The 21882-nt window shown below is 41.9% G+C and overlaps 1 protein-coding gene across 2 annotated transcripts in view; it reads left to right on the top strand.

The window, feature by feature from the left end:
- GRIA3 (glutamate ionotropic receptor AMPA type subunit 3) overlaps positions 1 to 13007 on the top strand; it is a 256338-nt gene extending 243331 nt beyond the window's left edge. Inside the window, exons 14-15 of one of the 2 annotated variants that reach the window (XM_054995939.1) lie at positions 9747 to 9861; positions 12762 to 13007. In XM_054995939.1, coding sequence (XP_054851914.1) covers positions 9747 to 9861; positions 12762 to 13007 — 361 coding nt within the window. The remainder of the gene's footprint in view (positions 1 to 9746; positions 9862 to 12761) is intronic. The other variant, XM_054995938.1, reaches the window with a different exon arrangement.
- The last annotated feature ends 8875 nt before the right edge of the window (positions 13008 to 21882 follow it).

The raw sequence follows: 21882 nt of genomic DNA, 5'->3' as shown, positions 1-21882 counted from the left end.
ACTCAACCCCTGATTTGTCTTAACATGTGGGTGGGGAGCAACATCTGTAGGGCAAACTTGGTGTTTGGAGCAGAAAAAAGCAAGAGTCCAGTAGCACCTATAAGATTAACAAAATTGTGGTAGAGCATGAGCTTTCATGAGCCACAGCTCACTTCTTCAGATGCAGCTAAAATGTGAGTCCATCTGTCCTTCTATCTTGGAGAGTGCTATCAGATTTCAGATGCTGAATGACAATAGCAGGTAAATGACAATCGCCAGTGAATGACAATAGCAGGCGTGATTGGATAAGGTGGGGTATGCAGAGGGGGTAGTAGGTGTGGATAAATCAGCATTGGTAATGAGACAGGAAGCCTAGGTCCCAATTCAATCAAAGTGGATACATTGGACTCCCATTCTAGCTGTATCTGAAGCAGTGTTAGTCTTATAGGTGCTACTGGACTTTTGCTCTTTTCTACTGCTACAGACAGACTAACATGGCTACCCAAGTTGATCTATCTTAGTGGTTGGAGGCACAGTCATTTTCCTACACTCCCCATTTCTTCCCTGAAAAAATTTCCTTGGCCATTTTTAATTATTTCCTGCTAGCACCGGTCAAGTGGTCTCTCTCTTTTTTGTTAATAATTTGTCTCTTTGGGTACCTAGTGCATAGCTCCATTGAATTGCTTATAACATCAGTCACTTGTACAGAACCAGTTCTAAGTAGGTATGAGCTCTGGAGAATCACTTGTCATCTGATGCACTAAGGTCAGGAAGACTGCATTGTTCCACCCTGACAATGGCATCCCTCTTTGTGTGCAAATGCTTCCCTGATTACAATCTTGGTATAAAGATGGGTTGTAGAAGCACTGCTTTGAATGGAAATTGCAAAACAGGTGGCAGACCTTGCTTAGCATATCTCTCTGCTAAAATGGAACCTCTCCCATTATATGCAATGGGTGTGAAACACGTTTTATTTATTTAGATTTGTTTATTTAGTACATTTTTATGCTGCTTCTCCAGGGAAATTGCCAGAGGCAGCTTACAAAATAAAACATCATGATAACAAAATGTTTAAAGTTATTAATTAAAATCTGGCATCAAATAAACACAGCCACAAAATAAAAACACCCAACTGAGCAGTTCAAAAAAAGTTTTCAAACTAAAAGCATACTAAAATGGTGTTTAAAAGATCCCTTAATTAAAAGCCTGGGGGAACAGAAATGTTTTGTCCTGGTGTCTAAAAGAGAGCAGCTTGAAAAGTGGGTGTGGGTGTGCCTCCTCCAACTATACACACATACACAAATCAGTAAAAGGCAAAATTGGTCAATGACATTTGCAAACAACTTTTTTAAAGAGATGTAACACTGGTAAAATTAACTACTTGGAACACAAACTCAGTGTGCTGTGTTGTGGGGTGTAGGGGGTTATATAATAACAGGAACTGATAAGTAGACAAGAGAACAGCATCTGGCTAGACTGGAAGGCAATTGGAAAGACAGTCACAGAAAGGAAAATACCCCCAAACTAGCAGAGGATTAGTAAAGAATGTGTAGAACATGATGGAGTGCCACATAGTCCAGAGAGAGAGAGAAGCTAACAATAGGCTGATTAAAAAGAAGTTGTAAAGCATCAAATTATCCCTGCTGAGGGTGAAATGAAGTTTTAAACAGCAGGTAATGAAATAATAGAAACAGAACCACTGATGTGCCTTTCCTAGTAATTGTATATCCCAACTGAACTCTGTCTGTATTGGAGGATAAAGGATAGAAAAGCAGCAGCAAAATGGGAGATCTGGAATTTATGTGCTCCAACTGTCTCTGTTCAGCAGAGATAGCCTCCATTTTCTTACAAGAGTCAGGCTGTTACGTGTCTGTTTCTATTTCATCTATGTGGAGTTGATGGGTATTATGAATTCTATGTGACAGACAGAGAAATAAGAGTGTGTGCTCAACTAAGATCTTCAAGTGAGTTTCTGGCAGAGGCAGGATATGAACCTAGATCTTCTTGATTTGTAGCTCAGCCAAACCAGCTTCCTTACATCGGATGTATGTATGTACTAGAACCAACACCCATTGTGTGAAAAAATACAATGGACACTAGAAAACTGATTTGGTGGGCCCCTCCCAATGGAAAATGGGCACTTCACAGCGGCCTTGAGGCTAGATTTGTCGGCAACGCACCTGCACGAGGATACAAAGTGAGTCGTCGCTAATATGGCTTGCCTTTTATATAGTAGGATGTTATTTATAGTCTGCCATAGTCTGCCTTTCTCACTGAGATGCAAGGTGGATTACACAGTGTGAGTGAATACAATCAGAGGCTTGGACATTCAATAACAATGCAGCAGGGTATGGACTGCAGAAAGTTGAATACAAACAGAAATCCAAATACAATGCTGAAACAAAGCACAAGCTATTAGACATGACATGGAAGCTAGCCAGTATTTACACACTAGTATAGCCCACAGCCTATCCCTTTACCAACACATCTCTGAACCATTTCCATACAGTATAGCCCTCCTACCCATGTAAAAAAAACCCTTCTGAATAATTTTTTGCATAGTTTCTGAATACCAGGAGAGTGGGAGCTTTCCTGACCTCATCAGGCAGACCATTCCATAAGGTGAATGTCACAATGGAGAATGCATATGTCCAAGCAGTTGTTGATTTTACCCGATGGCAGGGTAGTATCTGCAGAAGGCCTAAGGAAAGAGGTGGTCCTGCAGGTATGAAGGACCAAGGCCATGAAGGGCTTTGTATGTGATGGCCAATACTTTGAATCAAGCCTGGTAACTGATAAGTAGCCAATGGAGTGAGTGTAGAATGAGAGTAATATGCATGCACCTTCTGTCTCCTGACAATAACTGAGCTGCAGCGTTCTGCATCAACTGGAATCTCTAAGTTGACTTGAGAGGAGACCTATGAAGAGTACATTACATTATTCTAGTCTGGACATTACCTTGGTATGAATCCAGCAGGCCAAATTGGCTGTGTCAAGGAAGGGGTCATTTTCAAGGCTAGACTCAAGTGGAGCGCAATTGGAGCGCAAGTGAACAGGGAGGAATACATGCGAGTCTGTTCCCTTGCCGTTCAAGTGTCATTCGTCACTTGTAGCTTGGCCCTGAGTTGGAAGCCCCATTTGCAGATGCATTAACTCGCTTGTCTAGCAGCAATGTTGGATCCAGTGTAATCCCTAAGCTCTTAACCAAATCTGCAAGAGTCAGTTAAGCCCCGTTGAAAGTGGGGAGTGCAGTGTTCTTCAAGATCTTCATAGGAATACCTGTATGACTGGTTGTGTGGTACCTTATGTGTTAAGCACTGCCTTGTAGTTCCAGAAGGAATTCTGTGTGCCGTTTCAGTGGTATTAAAGGAACACAGAGCAAAGCTACCTGTGCAGGAACCCTTGAGCATAGTTTTACCCTGTTGGTTTCACTGCGGTCTTAAATTTTGGTACTCTGATAAGTTTACTTGCTCCAAAGTTTTATTTGAAACCTCAGTAACATCTCTATAGTCCTGATCACTGTGTTGTAGAGAGCAGCTGAACCTCACAGCCAAACTAGGTGATATTTAGTACAGATCACCTATTTTTTTAAGGTGAAAAGTGGTTCCGGGGAGGCCTAAATTGAACTGAAGGTGCAGTTACTGGGGAAAGTATTTTCTGGCTTCCCACTTGCTGTTTTCCCATGCCTCCTCTTCCCAATGCTTGAGTGGAGAGTGTCCTCAAGTCATAGCTAACTTATTATGATCCCTGCTGGGGTTTTCATGGCAAGAGACTAACAGAGGTGATTTGCCATTGTCTGCCTCTGCAAACTTGGTCTTTGTTGGAGGTCTCCCATCCAATTACTAACCAAGGCTACTTAACCCTGCTTAACTTCTGAGATCTGATGAGATTGGGCCTGTCTGCCTTGTAGGACAAAACATAAAATAGGGCGTGCTTCTATGGTGTTCCTATGGAGCCAGTAGCAGCTGACTTATTGCAACCCCTGCTGGAGCTTTTCAAGGTGGTTCGCCATGCCCTGTCTCTGCAACCCTGTTCTTCACTGGAGGTCTCCCAACCACTTACCAACCAAGGTTGATCCTGCTTAGCAGCCCAGATCCAACTTGCCTGGGCTATCCAGGTCAGGGCACTGCCAGGGGAAGGTGCCCTAAATCTAGAAACCAGTGATGGGGAGAAAGGGTTAACCCTCTTGACCCAGCAGCAAAGCCCTGATCCAAGTTATCTCCCCCCCAACCAAGCTTCTTTTTAAGAAACCATACAAGATCCTGATCAGGGGTCTCCCACCAATCCTTAGCTTGCCACCATTATACAGGTTATATGGCATTTTGTTTGTAATTTTCTATAATTTTCCTCTCAGCAAATGTTTGCGTGGTTCACTCCTACATGCATCTCATTGTTTGGCACTTCATCTGATGGACTGCAGTTGCAGTTGACAGGCCTACTAAGTACAGCAATGGGAGATCTATGCATTGATCTCTCCGTGGTTTTTAAACTTGAAATTGCACCTGCACGGGGGCCAGTTTGTGTCAGAGGCTGTAGCATGCACCACTTTCCCCCCAATCTGTATCTCTTTCCCATCCAGAAGTCATTTTGCCCCATGGAGGAAAAATACACATATGGTACAGGAAGTTGTGTTTCCCTCATGGGAGAAAATCCTGGAGAGATAATCCACATTGTGAGTGGGATGGGGGGCAGAATTAAAACCCCTTTCCTCTCATACCTTCTTTGTCTGTGATCCCAATTGAGGCTACGCTCAGTTGCCTTTGTTTAAGTATAAAAAAAACAGCAGGGAACCCAATCATGGGTCTCCTGTCCAACTTTGCTGGAAAGCATTGCACAGTTCTGTCTGTGGCCTTAACTTTATGATGGGCTAGATATGCAGGTATGTTATCACTTGAAACTGAAGTCATCAAGTGATGACTATGCATGGATGAATTGTTTAGTTTTCCTTGATGTTGATTAGGGAGTACAGTTTGCTATATTGGGTTGCCTGTCCTGCACAAGCAAACCATTGGAGCTTTTGTAGGGGGAGTACGTGGAGGGGAAGCATCCCTGATGCTATGATTTCACAGCAAACCCTCATGCCACTCTATGGTAAAGACCATAGAGATAGGGGAGATTTCTAAAGTGTTGCAGACAGTCCCCTGGAAATGATGTCATAGTGTCTGTAGTGTCATCCTCCCCCCCACACACACACTTTCTTTCTCCTGCTGCTCAGTCAAGCAAGTTTAGTAAATGGAGTGCAGGGGATGGAAGCTGAACCCAGATCTCCCAGGTCCTTATCCAACTCTTTAAACGCTACACCACAGTGGCTTTCAAATGTTCCTTTCTCACGTGATAATTGATTAGAGGGCTAATTTTCCGTTTGGGGACTATAAATAGCATGGTGTAAATGGATTACTTGAAAAGTAACCATGACAAGTTCCACTTGACAAGCCATGACGAATGCACATTTACATCTGTTTCATTAAGATAATTTGAGTTCGTGTTCTCATGGAATTAAAATTAGCTTTTTTTAAAAAAAAAAACTATTATCAAGCCAAACCATCCTTAGAATCTCAGCATTGTGTAAAAGGTAGTCTGATGTGTATGAAGATGGGCAGATTCCTTGAATGCTCTAGGAGTCTGATAGAAACTTTTACCATTTCTACAGTGTTGGGAATAGGGAGGGGGGTGGGATTTGCAGGGCAACAGAAACCATGTACCAGTTCAAACTAAGGGGAAGGGTGCTGTATGATTGAACGATTCTCCATTTTAAAAGCCTCTTTGCATATACTTTCTTTCATTGGGGAAGCATTCGGTCATGCATCTCCCCCCCATCTGAAATAGAGAATATCAGATGGATTCCCAGCAACTGATTATATATGGCTGTTGTGGGTTTTCCGGGCTGTATTGCCGTGGTCTTGGCATTGTAGTTCCTGACGTTTCTCAGAGATCTCTTTTGGTGCTACACCTCTGAAGATGCCAGCCACAGCTGCTGGCGAAACGTCAGGAACTACAATGCCAAGACCACGGCAATACAGCCCGGAAAACCCACAACAGCCATCGTTCTCCGGCCATGAAAGCCTTCGACAATACAACTGATTATATAGTTTGCCTGTCTTGATCCACTCTGTGATGGTTGCTTGTAAAGAAGTCAGTATCACAATCTTTAGGCCTCAGAACTAGACATTCGGGATGTATACTTATTTATTTTATTTTATTAAATTTATAGTCTGTGCGCTCCCTGCAAGCAGTCTCAGAGTGGATAACAACATATATAAGATATAAAGACACATTAATAAAATAAACTACATTCAAACATTCCAATACCAGTAAAATAACATCTCAGCGCAGCAAGCCATAATATCCAACCCAGATATGCTTTGTTCCCACAGGTTAGGCCTACAGATAATAGATGTGGTGGTAAAACTGTTTCTGGATTGTACTGTTTCAGAATGCAGGGGAAAGCATGACTGATCGTGTTTGAATAACAACAAAGAATCCTTATACGTAGAAACCTAGCATATTAGAGAGCAGCTCACACTAGAACCATGGCTGCACCTAACCTCAAAGCATTTCCAGGTGTTGTCCAGCCCATTAGTGCAGGGGTAGAGTGAGGGAGAACAGTGACGTCACGGACATGGAGGAGCCATCGCCTACGCTGAAGAAGCAGCCGGTCCTTTATTGCAGGTACCCGTTTCCCTGCTGTGCTCACAATTATGGAAGATAAAGGGATGTTGGGGAGGGTTTTAAGTCATCATCTAAAAATGAGATCCCATTCTTCAAATGGAAGCAACCATGCTGCAAATTAAAAGTCTTTTGAGAAATTATTGGGAAGGCAGAGAAATAGTACTCCCACTGGCCCTCACTCTGGCTAGAAGCAGTTCTCTAGGGCGTATAATTTTCTATGTGCAGGGAAATTTTATAAGTGTGGCAGAGCATTTGATCATATAAATCCCCCTCTGTGGCTTGAAGCCTCCCAAATAGTTGCTGCATCTCATATGCTGCTTGGGTGTACCAGAGCCACGTTGTAATGTTTGAGGACTGAGGCTTACAATCACCATCAGCTATTCATATAATGCAAACCATATCTTGAGACAGCAAAGCGGTGGGTTTGTCTTGCTCCTGCCCGAAGCTGGTTGAGGAGGCTCCATAATTGCTCTGCCAACAGAGAGATGATAGCAAGCTTGCTGCGTCTCATGGGACCCATCACTGCAATGCAGTAGTTATCTACAGTGAAAGGAGTTTAAGATTCTCTGGACTGATAGTTAATTAGATTATAGCTATGGCTGAGGAATGTTAATGTGGAATAAAAAATCTGAAGTAGAGCATAGAGCTAACAATAGGCAATGATGCCCCAGTTGTCCATTTTATAGGTGATAATAGGACAATTTGAAGTCATTCATCTTTTCTCATTCATAAATTGTTTCAGGAGCGGGGAAGGGCTGGACTATACATGCAGCAGAATAAGGTGGTGACTGGTGAGATAATGAGGTGGTAGGATGGACTGTGCCACTTCAGAATGCAGTTTGAGCTTATATTTTTAAAGGCTCCACTGGGCAAGACTCCCTGCAAGTACAAAATAATACATCAGGGAGAAAGGTTCTATTCCCAGCTTGCTTTCTGCTGTGTTAAATTTCTACTTGTATAATTTTTCCTTCACACATTAAAAAATATGATTTCATTTCCCCCTTGAAGTCTTACATGCCCATTCAATTGCCTCAGGACTATGCCACTTCATTCAGCTGTTTGCATAGACAGGATTTCTGTTTGCTCCTGATCGTTACCTTCATCGCAACACATGGTAAAGTCAGGATTGTTATTTTACCTAAACACGTTCAAAGTCTTGGTTACTTGGAATTCTGGCTCCAACCATTCCACAGCTTAGTTTTACCTATTGGTTTATACTAGGGCTCTCTAATTTTTCTCTTGCGTTGCAGGAATTAATCTCTGCAGAATAAGGGTCTTCTACTTTGTACAGACTTGATTATTTGTGAAAAAAAATTCTGGAGGTGGTGTCCTGAAATCAAGGGTATCTAAGAAGAGGGATTTGCTCCAGCTACATGGTCTTTCCATGGCTCTTCCTTACATTTCATGAGTCAAAGACTGGACAGAAAGCATCTCACCCTGCACAAAATGTATATTAAGATTATATCCATTTCAGGCTACATGTACCACATGGAATTCTGGGGCAGCTAATTACAGACTAGGGGAAAGAGGATGCTGGACTACATAGACCAATGACCTGGTCCAGCAGCACTTATCTTATTTTCTTAATTTTGTGGATTACTGCATGTGGCCCTGTTCATGCACTACTTAAGTTGCTTCCCTGTAGATTGGTGTCTACAAGAAAAAGGCACATCATTCAGCTGTGCCCCATTCTCACAGAGCTTCCTAGAATGCTCTGGGACCAGACCACAAGAATAATGTTGAACTGGGCCACCTTGGTACTTCTTAGAAGTCCTAAGACCGTCTGTCCTCAACCAGGGCCAGGGCTATTTCCGGCCTGGTGGAATGTTCCCCTGCTGGAGATACAGGCCCTGCAGGCCCTGTTACAGTTCCGCAGGGCCTGTAAAACAGAGATCTTCCACTGGGCCTTTGGCTGAGTGCCAGTGGGTGTCCCCCTTCTTCCACCTAAGACCACCACTTTTTCTGCGACTGCCCCCGGCCATGTGCTATGCCCATATACGAACTCCTAAATATTTATTTAAATAGCCTGTGCCTGGACTATTTTAATGACTCTTTTAAGATCATTATTGATTCTATGGTTTTGTGATTGATTCGCTGTGTTTTGTGAATGTTGTTAGCCGCCCTGAGCCCATTTGTGGGGAGGGCAGGTTATAAACCAAATAAATAAATAAAATAAATTAGAACTGCCTTAGAACTAGGGCATCTTATAACTCATTTGAATGTTTCTTCTAGTTCTTTTCCTGCTTCTTTTGCTTCCCTGCACTTCTAAATACAATGCAAATGTAACAAACTGGCATCGTTTAAAGGGTGTAGACATTGTGTGCTTATGAGAAAAATATGGGGGGTGTCTTTCTGGTGGAAGATGTAGCCCTTGGTGGAATGAATCCATGTGAACAATGTGTTTGTAGGAACATTTTAGCCAATGTCCCCAATGATTCCATCTTGTTTATTTCCATCAATGGGAATAAAGAATAACAATACAACAAATGATAATCCCACCATAGGATGTCTACAGTAGGTTCTATTTATGCAGATTTAAGGGGGAAAGGCAGAAAAATTTCTCTCTCATTCTTCCAAAGAGGGAAATAAAAGTCCTAGAGTTGAAAATTTCCGCACAAGTGTCTCTAAGAACTAAATATCCTGTTTATCCGCCTGATGGTGGGAAAAGACTTTATATGTGAACACTGGCTAAAACCAAGCGGTACCCATTCTTTCTGTTAGTTCAATAAGCAAGCCTTCAGTACCACTTTTTCCAAATCCAATGCAAAGCTACTGCAAGCTGAGAAACCTTATTACTCAAAAACCAAAACAAAACAAAAATCCAAAGTGGGGAATAATTGAGCTACCTTGTTTCCATGGAGTTTATTTAACAGTGTATGCCGATTACTCAAAGCGATATGGGCAGGACCTGGTGATCTAGTGATGATCTAGAATTTTAACTTTTTAAGGGGTTTGATCCAGTTGCCTGCAGTATTATAATTTTACGTTTGTGGCCAGGAACCCTGCTTTATCGCTTTGTATAGTTTTAAAGTAGTTTAAAGCTTGAATAACATAAAATAACATAATATAATGTTATTTATGTTATTTCCCACGTGAAGAACTCCTGTAAACCTTGCAGTATTGAAACTCAGTGAACAAGGCATCTTAGACAAGCTGAAAAACAAATGGTGGTACGATAAGGGTGAATGTGGAGCCAAGGACTCCGGAAGTAAGGTCAGTCGCTGAAGGTCTTTTTGTACTGATTAGCAATCACATTTTTTGACCCAACTGTTTTATTTTATACCAAATGGCTTTCCAAAGTTACTATTTACATTCTGAAGGTTCACGGGGGAGCAAGAAAAAGGCAGGGCATTAACGAAAAAAGGAGAAATTCGTTAAAAGATCAGAAAAAGTGACAGCCTGTCTCTTTTGCAGTATCAAAGGTGTTAGTTGTAAGTACGTTTTTTTAACCTACTCAGATAATTTTTCTCAAAATTTACAAAAAGCCACTCATACTAGTATCTCCATTTTCAATATACACTTTCCATTTGAGTCAACTGTATGCTTTAATCCTCCAAAAGCCTTACTAGTTTACATACCGCTGTATGATGAAATTTCGTAACTTCTTCTTATACGTGATGTTTTTTGAAGAATAGCCGCATGATTGCTAAGGATGAATATTTTTGAGAGGACATCGCATTAATGAGCATGACACATCCTCCTTTTTTCTTTTTTTTTTTGCCAAGAAAGTTGAAATTTTGGAGGGGTTTAGTTGATTTTTTAAAAATCAAATAGTGCACTATTTTATTGCTGACTCATTCCATGAATTCTATTTTTTTAATTATTCATCAAACCATTTTGCTACTGTATTATCACATTTCCATACCTGAAACTTCTGCAGTTGCATATTATGATTTTGTTTTTGGTATGGCTTTTGGCTTATTGTCACTGAGCAACACACACGAATTCTGTTGCTGGGAAGGTGGGTGGAGAGTGACCCTGGAGAAACATTTGCTTATGGAACAATTGTAAATCTCAGTGAATGTTCCATATGCAGAGTGGCCACTGTAGGTTTGGACACTTTTTTCTTGATTTGGGAGAAAACCTTCTGCTTATTTGCTGTGCCGAAACATGGAGATTTATATGATGGAGCGCTTTTGAAAGAGATACTTTGGCATGCCTTTCTGAGGCACAAAGCACAGCTTGATGCTCAGCCCCCGTTAGAAATTAATGAGAACTGAGCACCTACCTTCTGCTTGTACCTTTGAAATTTACTATGATGATGAACATAGCAATAATTGTTATGTGCTTTACAGAAGGCAACATCTTCTGGTCCTACCAAAGTCAATTGATTGATATTGATTCCGGCAGGACTAGGATATGACCTCTAGTTAAGATCACCTTTGGGCCGACGGACGTTTGAATGCACCATTGCAGGATCAGCCTCTTTGTAATGCAAACTTGAAATAAGAAAGAATTCAAATTGATTCTCACAACCAAGCCCAGTTTTCTAAAATGCCTTTGTTTTCTCCTGGCTGAAATTGATTACCCGTCTTTTTTTTTTTTTTTGGTAATTTTTATTTCTTTCCAAATTTTATAGACATTTTGCAACAAGTTGAAAGATTTTCAGTCAACAGAGGCTTAGCCTGCAACTTTTTTTAACAGTCAGTTCCAATTTCTGCCACAGATTGGTCTGGAATCCAGATTGACATCAACTACTCAGGCCTTGTCTACATAAGAGAGTTGAGCTGGTTTAGATTAAAGCAGTTGTGAAACCAGTGCAAGCCCCCGTATGTGAACACTGCTTTTTCCATTCTAGAACGTCTTATGGCCACTTTCTCTTCCCTGGATTGGGTTTTGATTTCCTTGCATTCATGGAGACTCAAGTAATTGAGACTCTCCTAGCAGAAATGCTGTCAGAAGAACGGGTTTAATCCTGCAGCATTCAAACCAACACAAGATGCAAGTTTTTGCCTAACCTTTCCCCCTTCCTTCCCCTTCAAATCTCTGAAGCCCAGAAGGGGTTTGTCCACATTGGGACTTGAACCGGTTTGACTCTATCGGTTTGAATTCATGTCAGGTAATACCTGCCCAACTTTCTCATGTTGACAAGCCCTCTGATTTTCTTTGTGTCACAGCTCAAACAATAAATATTGAAACATTGGAGAACCAACATAGCAGGTAATCCAATCCAGCAGCAAAATGGTTATGATGGTGTCTCAACAGACAGATTTTTTTTAAAATATGAACAACTTCCCCCACTGTCTCTTATGCAATTAAGATACACACCCTAGACAGTCAAGCTCTCTTTAATTTGATACTACTTTTTATTCAACCCCAGAAACGTATAGTGAGCTTAGGATAATGTAGCACAGCCTGACCAACTTCATCAAACATTATTGCTGCATAGAAATCACAAAAATTTAGCAAAATTAAAATTCTGTACATTCTTCAATATCAACTATATCTATGGCCTTTGCTTTGAAAGTAATCTTCAATTAATTCACCCTGCATTGTTCAGCTGACCTCCCATGGAAAAATTCAAATGAACCAATTAAACAGTGATATTCCTTATGCAGTAGCCCACACATAACCAAGCAGCTTACCTGGTGAATACCACTGGACTAGGAAATACTAATTTTGCAATCAGGCAGAGTGAACTCCAAATAGGAGGAGGTAAAAGAGTATCTTCTACTGGATGTCCCAACTTTAAGACTCTTTCCACTATGGGACAAATTTAAACAATTAACGATTAACTAGGGCCCTTTTCACACTGCTTACCTGCTGCTGGAACGTCGCAAAATATCACGCAAAAAACGCAAAAGATAGTATCTTCTCGTGAGAGTTTTGTGCGATGTCACGCAAAACTCTCATGAGAAGACGCTATCTTCCGCGTTTTTTGTGTGAAAAGGACCTAGATTAACCTGGCAGAAGCATTTTTGATTTACTTGGTACCTCTGAACTGAGATTTGGGCACAAGAATCTAAGCTCCAAACTAGCAAGAACAAGTTATTTAAATATGCACTTAAATCTTCCAAAGCTGATACGTCTTGTTCTAGCAAAGTAACATGTTGTCTTTCTTTCTTTCTTTTTTCCCCTACAGCAAAACTAATCAACTGGTTCATTTTTCTTAGGACAAGACAAGTGCTCTGAGCCTGAGTAATGTTGCTGGGGTTTTCTATATTCTTGTCGGAGGCCTCGGCCTTGCCATGACGGTGGCTCTGATAGAATTCTGTTACAAGTCTCGGGCTGAGTCCAAACGAATGAAAATCACAAAGAACACACAAAACTTTAAGCCTGCGCCTGCACCCAATACTCAGAATTATGCTACGTACAGAGAAGGCTACAACGTTTATGGAACAGAAAGTGTTAAGATCTAGTGGTACGACTAAAGGTCTAGTAAGCAAATCAACTGGTTTATGTTTTCGGTGTGTCCCTGTCGTGATGTGTTTAGTGTTGTGTTCCCTCATTTGGATGATACTCTCTGGAAGTACGAGCAGAGCGCAACGCAGCTGGTATCTTTTCAAACCGAGTTCAAAAGCCCACCATATTTATTCACACACTTCCGTTTTCTTAACTTTTAATCATGGTGCCCCCTGCAGTTTCTTGGCGATACCAGAAATCTTCAATGAAAAAATCCGGGTCTGACCTAAGACCTCCCGGCATTTGATAATCTGAACGACACACACATTAGTACATACCCGAAGGGGTTGACTTCACAAAGGTATTAGCTGGTGTAACAAAACACACCTTGCTTATCATTGCAGATATACCAACACACTCAAAATCCATTTGAATAACACTCCAAGGCCATTACTTTTTACAGAAGGCTGTTAGAAAACCAAACAAGATCACTTTTTAAAAACAGGTTCTATGAAAGATTAAAATGTTGTGGTTTGTTACCATTTAATGGTGCCCCCAAACCTGCCACCTGAGGAAGCAGCTTCATTCTTCTTCAGGGCCTGGATACTCTTCAGTACGGAACATTAAAAAATCTTGCCTTTCACAGGTCATTCAGCTGGCCCACCAATCCTATGTATAGAAATGGACATAACTGAGAATTCTTTCCTGCTTTCTTACGATCTTTCCCCCTTTTATTTATTAAAGGGAACTGAACTGAATACAGGTAAGTGCCTCTTGTAGGTATTTCCCCTACTGCTAAAACAAAGCTATAGGGGAAAAATGGCCAGTGTTCTACAATATAACTATGGGATTTATTTAAGAAGAAATGTATGCATCAAATACTTAAAAAAAAAGAAATCTACCCAGTTAAGACACTAAATGCGTTGCTTTCCAGTAAGTAAATGATTTTTTCCACTTGCATACTGCAGAATATTAAAGCTTGCAACTGTCAAACTGACATAGTTAAGGGGGAATGACGAGTTTCAATAAATGGGGTTTCACTCAGAGCAGTGGGGAATCAACTGCCAGAAATCCCTTTCCTGTTCATTGGAATGGATCCTGCAAAATTGTTCTTCTAATGGTGGCACTTTCCCTCTGCACAAAGAGCCTTCTCCAGAAAATCCAAGAGGCACTCACCATAGGGAAATGCATCTGGTGAGTGAGGAAATGTGTCACTGTTGGTGGAATGCAAATCATAGGTAGTAAATGAGTATTAGACAGCAGCAAGAAAAGACTAGTCCCATCTTCCCAGCCTGCTGCACCTGTGTCCCCTTGCCTATCCATCCGTAAAATATGCTACTTGTTTATACCAGTTATGAGGTGTTCATGTTTGGGGACCTCTGTCCATAAGTGGAAATGTGTTATAGATGGTGTTTGTCCATTTTTGTGTGCCTGTGACGACAGAATCTCAACAAATGTCAGCTTTTCCTTATCATCAGTATGTTTGGAAGAGTCTTCCGGAGGCCAAGAGCTACTGCAGATATGATGAGGGGTGAGGGGAATAAAGTGGGTAAGGTTTTTTGTGTGTTTGTGAAAATAAAAGCACAGGATCCAAAAATGGAGGGACTAGTGAGATTGCCGACTTGTTTTATTGGAACAGGAGGACCCCTATCCCACTGCAAAAGCTTCCTGCAGTTTCAAAACTGATTTGTCATGTGGAGACGGGGGGAAAGGTTGCTATTTTAAGAGTGGCAAGTCAGAAATCCTCTGTGTCTATGTTTCTGTTTGAACCCAGGTCTTAATAATTAAAATAATGTTTGGCTTGTTCAAGAGTGGCGGGGGACCATTTCCACTGATTTCTCCTTCCTGCTATAGTTCCATGCTCTGCATGCCCCAATAGGTAAAGATAGTCCCCTGTGCAAGCACCGAGTCATTACTCACCCATGGGGGGACATTGCATCACAACGTTTTCTCGGCAGACTTTTTGTTATGGGGTGGTTTGCCATTGCCTACCCCAGTCATCTACACTGCGTGCCCCGATACTCATGTCCAAATGATACACTTTCCCTAGTGCCATTTTCCCAGTCCAAAATGGCCCCATCATTTTTCCCACTCACAGAATTCTTTGAGTGGGTCAAACGGTAGAGGCATTTTGGATTGGGAAAATATTACCAGGGAAAATCTTAACCTCCTACTCTGCTTGAGGGATGCCAGGCTTCCCACTATAGCTCACAGCATCCCAGCTGAGGAGCTGGCAGAAGGAACTGGGGAATGGAGTGTGTGTCAGCATCGCACTGATGTCACTTCCAGTAAAAAACGGAAGTGTCTTAATGTTCTAGCATTTACAAAAACTATATAGTAAAACCATAGAGTTTTCTTTTCTTTCTTTGTTTTTATTTGGTAAATGCTAGAGCAAGCTGCTAAGAGCATCTAAAGATGCCCTTCTGTTTTTTACTAGAAGTGACATCAGCATACTAGCAGTCCCAGCATACTAACAGTCTCTGCCACCAATTTCTCCTGGTAGTTGCTGGCTATGGCCTAGAAACCCTACTCCTCTTGCACCACAGTCCTGTTCACTCTAGGATCCTACTTGCCTGAATAATGATTTTAACTGCTAGGAGCTCTGATCATGGAACTCCTGCATCTTGTTTGATTTGGCCCTTAGGAATGGGTGGGGCCTGCAGGGGCTGCCGCAAATACTGAAAATGGCAAGGATCCATTTCATGCCCAGTTCTCTGGCTCAAAACCATTGTGCTTACATCACCACACCAGCCCCTGGACTTCCTGCTCATTGGGCCATTGCTGAGAGCTAAACTACAAGAGACTAATTACACGAGGATGCTCACATGAAGGGAGTCACAATGTTAGCCGGGAAGCTGAGTTTTAAAAGAGATTGGCAGCTTTTTCAATTCCCCCTCTCTACAGAGCTGCAAATATCACTGCTTAAGGGGTTTGTTTATTTCCTCTTCACCTCCTAGAAGGGGAGGTGAAACTGACAGAGCCTTCAGGAGGCAAAGAGGACATTAACAAACCCTCTGAGGAGCCATCTTCCCTGGCTCTGTAAAGAGGGGAAGTTGACAAAGCCTTCCAATCTCTTAAAACTCAGCTTCCCAGCTAACATTGCAACTCCCTTCATGTGCATGTTCTTGTGTAATTCATCTCTTGTAGCTTAGTTCTGAGTTGATGTTGGACAACTACTGAAAGTCAGAATAAGCATCACTAGTGAATGGACTGGGTCAATAACTGTCAAGAACTTCTATGCCCAGTACATTATTGGCATTCACTTTCCCACTCTACCCCCTCCACCCTGACAAAAGCATGATCCCTGGCCATGTGTTCAGAAATCTATCTCAGCTCTGGGGCCTTCTGTAATAGTTTCACCTGTTCCTTTCCCCTTTTATCAGTGACCCTGAAGACAGCCATCTAGATGCAGTAGACCTCTATGCAGTCAGCCTTTTCCATGTCCGGGATCTCATGTCATGAGCAACCAAGTCTTCCTGTCTGTCTCCTCTGCTGTCATGATAATGCCCCCTTCTCGTAGGCCAAAGCTGAGTGATTTGCAATCTCGTTACAGATCCCACGCTTATGGCGGCATGTGAAGGGAGGAGCAACGGAGATCCCGGCTACTTCAGCAATCCTGACCACCTCAGCCAATTTTTCTCCCTCCAAGGTGTCAGGCAGGATACATTATTGATGATGGTGCAATGAACTTTTCATAGGAATTTTTTTTTCCTTCAGTGCCTTATGGGAGACTCTTAAGACTCAAAAACAATGCAAACCATCAAAATATTCTTGCTTTGCTTGAACACAAAACAACAACAAATGAACACGGACTGAAAACAAGACAATAGTCTAAATGTGTGAAAAAATATTCTTGTAAAAAGAATTTTAACAGAAGTTCAACAGAAGCCATTCTTTGATACCACTGCACAGTATATGGACACATTCTTTTGAAAAGAAATAAAACAAAGTTTTCAAGTGCCCCCCATCAAAATATTAAGCTATCCTTAATATTAAGCCTCAGAATACCACTGCTTGTATTCCTTAAAAACAGCCTGTAACGTAGATCTAAGCTTTGCTTCGTTTTCCTGGTGGTAAGGTTTCTCTTTTACCATCATTACTCTAGATCCTGCCTCATATTTTAAGAAAATGCATATATCAATTCTAAGTGAATGTAACAAACAACAGAAAGGAGGGAGGGTGCATCAACAAGCTGTGGAGGAACAGGAATCAATCTTTAAAGGAGGGAGAAGACAGAGCATCTTGACGAGTTAGTTCTTCAGAAGTTAAATGCAGGGCCAGCAAGAAACACAACCTACCTTTCCTCTAACATCGGCACATGATCTCCTTCTATTTTAAATAGTGTCCACTAGTATCGAGAAGAAAACATTCACTATTTCGTTTCCTGCCCTAGATCTCCATCTGCGTGCTTTCAGTTTTCACTGAGCCACTGATAGCAAAAAAGAGAAAAGTGAGAAAATAGCAGAATACCGTTATCCCCATAATGAAGATTTAGACCTCCACCCCCCCAGTTTAATTTTGTACTTCAAAACACAGCACTGTGCCCAAATGATGCTTTGCAGATTGGCTCAAGAAAAACAGGATGGTACCTCAAACGAGACCAGTTGGTCTGGATCACAAGGGAAACCCTCCAGTATGAGCTACAATAGGTTCAAGTGCATTCAGTCATCCTGTCATGGTTGCTTATCAACAGGATAGTTAGGCTTTTTTGTTTCACAAGGAATATGACACATTCCAGGACATACTGCTGAAGATAGAGACTCGGCTTTGTTGGCTTCCAAATTCTCAGACGCTGGATGTGTTCCATCCATGAACCTACCAGAAATTATCAGAGCTAGAGAGGTTATTGGTCAGTGGTAGAGCACATGCTTGGAATTGAGATGATCCCACGTTAAGTCCCTGGTACCTTGGGTTAAAAATATCTCAGGTGCCTGGTTTAGGAAAGAGTTTGAACCTGAGACGTTGGTGCTGCCAGTCAGAATGGACAATGTAGAGTGAACTGGAACAATGGCCAGAGTCAGTAAAAGGCAGCTTCATACATTCATAACTGCATCTTTTAAAGCCACATTGTCAGTTACCAAATAGATAAATATAAAAAGGTATCATCTACATACTAATTACCTCTAATACAACAATATGTGCGATTGATAGTTCTGCAAGGTTTCATTTCATAAATAACATACTGGATATTAAACAAGATAAAAAAGATAACAAATATATTTTTTCTTTAAAATTAAAAAAGAAGAAAATGTTTGAAAGAGGTTGCTGACAATATATTTGATAGTTCATTACAAACAAGACATATAAAATGTCACTGATGATATATTTGATAGCTCATTAAATCAAGGGATATAATATAGGAATAAAGAGAGGGGGGAAAACCATTTCCACAAAATGTAACATTAAAAAAAAAAGATCATAAAGGAAAACTCCTGTAGACCAAGTTGCTGCTCATGTTTTTACAAAGGTAATTAAGCAAAAAGAAACTGCTCTTTTTCATGAAACTGTGATTTTCGATTTCTGAATGCTATAATGTTTCAGCAAAGGGAAATGCAACGCTGTGCAAATATGTTGTATTTAAGTAAAAAGAAAAAAACATTTTCTTAGAAACTGTACAAAAAAGAAATGTATGTTTATCAAATGAAAATAATTTTGCAGAGAGAGTGGCTTCACATGTGTGAAGACTTGGGAAATAGGTTGTTATTTTTTAAAAAGTGCATGTTTAAAAAAAAGTGTCAACTGCTTTAAAAAAAATCCTGCTTCTAACTTCAAGCTGTAGAAGTTCAGCAGTAACCACTTGAGGATATTTTTGGATTCCTTTTTTTAATTATTTTCTTTTCAAAACAAATCTTTTTAGGTTCTTTCTTTATTGGTTGTTAAAATTGCACTTCAGTGAAAAGAAAAAGAAACTTGCCAAGCAAACTCATGGCTGTAAAAGTGTAAACTGCATGTCTGGGCATAAATTCCTGAGCCTCATTTGAATGAGGCCTTGTACAAAGAGTTTTAATACATTTTGTAAATAAAATTGTAAAGAAAACAAAATAAAAAGCCTGATTCTGAACTTGCCTAAACCAGACCATCAAAGAATTAGCTGGTCTAGATGGAAATTCCTGGCAATTTTTTTTCAGGTAGAACATCAGCTTGGTGTAGTGGTTATAGCATTGGACTGGGGAGACACAGGTTCGAATCCCCACTGTACTATGAATGTTCATGAGTGACCTTGGGCAAGTCACACACATGCACACACATGATGTAACCTACCTCAGAGGGCTGTTGTATGGATAAGAGGGGGAAATGATGTTGTAAACTGCTTTCGGTCCCAGTTGGGGAGAAAAGTGGGGTATAAATATCTAAATTCAATCAATTAGTATTCCTTAGTGTGCTAAGAATCAATATTTTTACTTGTTTTAACTTCTAGTCCTGAAAACATTTTGTTGGTTGGTTGGTTGGTTGGTTGGTTGGTTGGTTGGTTGGTTGGTTGGTTGGTTGGTTGGTTGGTTGGTTGGTTGGTTGGTTGGTTGGTTGGTTGGTTTTCTTTGGGTTTCTATTCCTCCCTTCCCACGAAGGGCTCAGGGCAGATTACAGCATTTTAAAACACATTTAAAATTATACAATTAAAACCATAAATAGATTTTTTAAAACTTCACATGTGAAAATATACATTCAGATGGCAACAATCAATAGCAGCAGACACAGCTTGACAAAATAAGGTGGTGGACAACCCTAGTAGGTAGGGATTCCGGTTTTATTCTTCTCCATTTTTTCTGCTGGTGGAGGCCAAGCCCAACCTCAGCCATATGCCTGGCGGAACATCTCTATCTTACAGGCCTGGCAAAATGATAACACATCCTGCTGTGTCCACCCCTGGTCTTACTGGACAGAGAGTTCCACCAGGCTGGAGCCAGGACCGAGAATGCCCTGGCTCTGGTTGAGGTCAGGCGGGCCTCCTTGGAGCCAAGGAACACCAATACATAACTCTATTCAGGGTAGGGTTACCAGGCCCCCTCAATCTCCTGGCGGGGGACAGGGGCCTGACACTTTAGGGAGAGGGGGTGCACGCGTGCGTGCAGAGCATGCACATGCGCACCCCCATAGGTGCGATTACGTCGCTTCGGGGGTGATGTCATCGCGCGGCTGGGCGCTGCAGAATGCACCCGAAATGGGCCGTTCTGCCGTGGATTGGGCCCAGTTTTGAGGCGCTGCGGAGTGCAGGTGCATTCCTCAAAACAGGCCCAATCCGTGGCAGAACGGGCCCGTTTTGGGTGCTGCGGAGCACAGGAGTGTTCCTGCGCTCCGCAGCACCTCAAAAACGGGCCCAATCCGCCCCAAAATAGGCCCATTTGGGGGTGCTGCGGAGTGCAGGAGCATTCCTGCACTCCGTAGCTGCTGAAAACAGGCCTGGTTTGCTATGGATTGGGCCCATTTTGAACACTGCAGAGTGCAGGACCGCTCCTGCGCTCCGCAGCGGCCCCAATCCGAGCCAAAACAGGCCCAATCCTGGCAGCTGCAGTGCATGGGAGCACACTGCACTGCGGGGAGCACGCAAGGAAGGTGTGCCCCCCCCGCTGCTCAGGTAAGTGGGGGCGGGATGTGGGGAGTGGGGGCGGGAGATCCCCCCACCCTCACCAGGGGTCTGGGATCTCTAATTCAGGGCCTTCAAGAGAGAGGGACTAAAGGGACTAATTACAAAGTGGTTGATCATATTGGGGGCTCATGATGCTGAGCAGCACATATGATTTGTTTTCATGTGATGTTTTAATTGGGTCTGAGGGCCAAGCTACAAGTGACAAATGACACTTGAATGGCAAGTGTATTTCTCCCTGTTCACTTGCCCTCCACTCAATCCACTTGCCAGGCAAGTGTCTTTCGTCATGTGTAGCTTGGCCCTGAGTAGGCAGTGTGCAGACAGAACCTTTTTGTGTGGGTTCACAATAGCATTCAACAGCACTGACAATGTGTATCTTCCAACATTTCCAAAATTCAATTATCGATCTGTTCTCTGACCTATTTGGATAGTCTTTATTTTTGTTGCTGTTGTTACCAGTCTCTGGTGTAAAGCACTGGCCCTAATTTGTCCTTTCCCCCTGCATTTGAGGGAAGTCTTCTTTCAAATTATGTCAGTGTTGCAATTCTGCAGGGTTCAACTCCTTCCCTGAGGTCTCTAGAAAGATAAAGTTCTGTGTTCAGGCATTTATAAGTCTGGGCTTCCACATTTAGGCACTGTACAGTGTACAATCTTCCATTTCCCACACTGGTAGTTACTAAGGATTATTTTATTTACTGTTTACTGCAGGACAATTATACTTTTTCCAATATATTTTTAATCAAAACGTCTTGCAGAGGAAATGCACAGTAACGCCTTCAAGCAATGCAGGCAGGAATGCTCCACCAGTGACCCTTCGTATGAGATTTGTATGTTGGGAGTGTGTTTCTATCTTTGTTTGCAGTGTTGGAGAATATGCCATGGCAACAGCTCTCGGGCTTTCATGCATTGTCACCAGAGGCAGTCTTCACATTGAACTAGCTGAGCTGAAAGTATAAGACATTGGTCTAGTTAAAGCAGCCCATTTAATTAAATAAGCTGCCAAGTGTTATCCTGAGTCTGTGGGCTACTGGCTGGAACCAGCATGATGGGGTAATACAGACTTGTATTATCCCATCAAAGGAACAGCTCCTTTTCACAATGTATTTGAACAGTATCGGCAGCAAACGGACAGTCTCTGTGTCCAGTCCCAGATCCAGACAAAAAACTAGTGGCAAAATTCATGCATGTTGCTTGACTGCAGATGGCATGAACTGATATAGAGCAGAACCACAAGTGACAAAAGGCACAGATTGGACACTTGTCAGCTTCCCTCAAGTTTTGATGGGAAATGTAGGCAGCTTGGCGGA

The sequence above is a fragment of the Eublepharis macularius genome, chromosome 13, assembly GCF_028583425.1.
Source record: "Eublepharis macularius isolate TG4126 chromosome 13, MPM_Emac_v1.0, whole genome shotgun sequence".
Classification (NCBI taxonomy): domain Eukaryota; kingdom Metazoa; phylum Chordata; class Lepidosauria; order Squamata; family Eublepharidae; genus Eublepharis; species Eublepharis macularius.
This window is presented reverse-complemented; position numbering and strand designations above follow the sequence as displayed.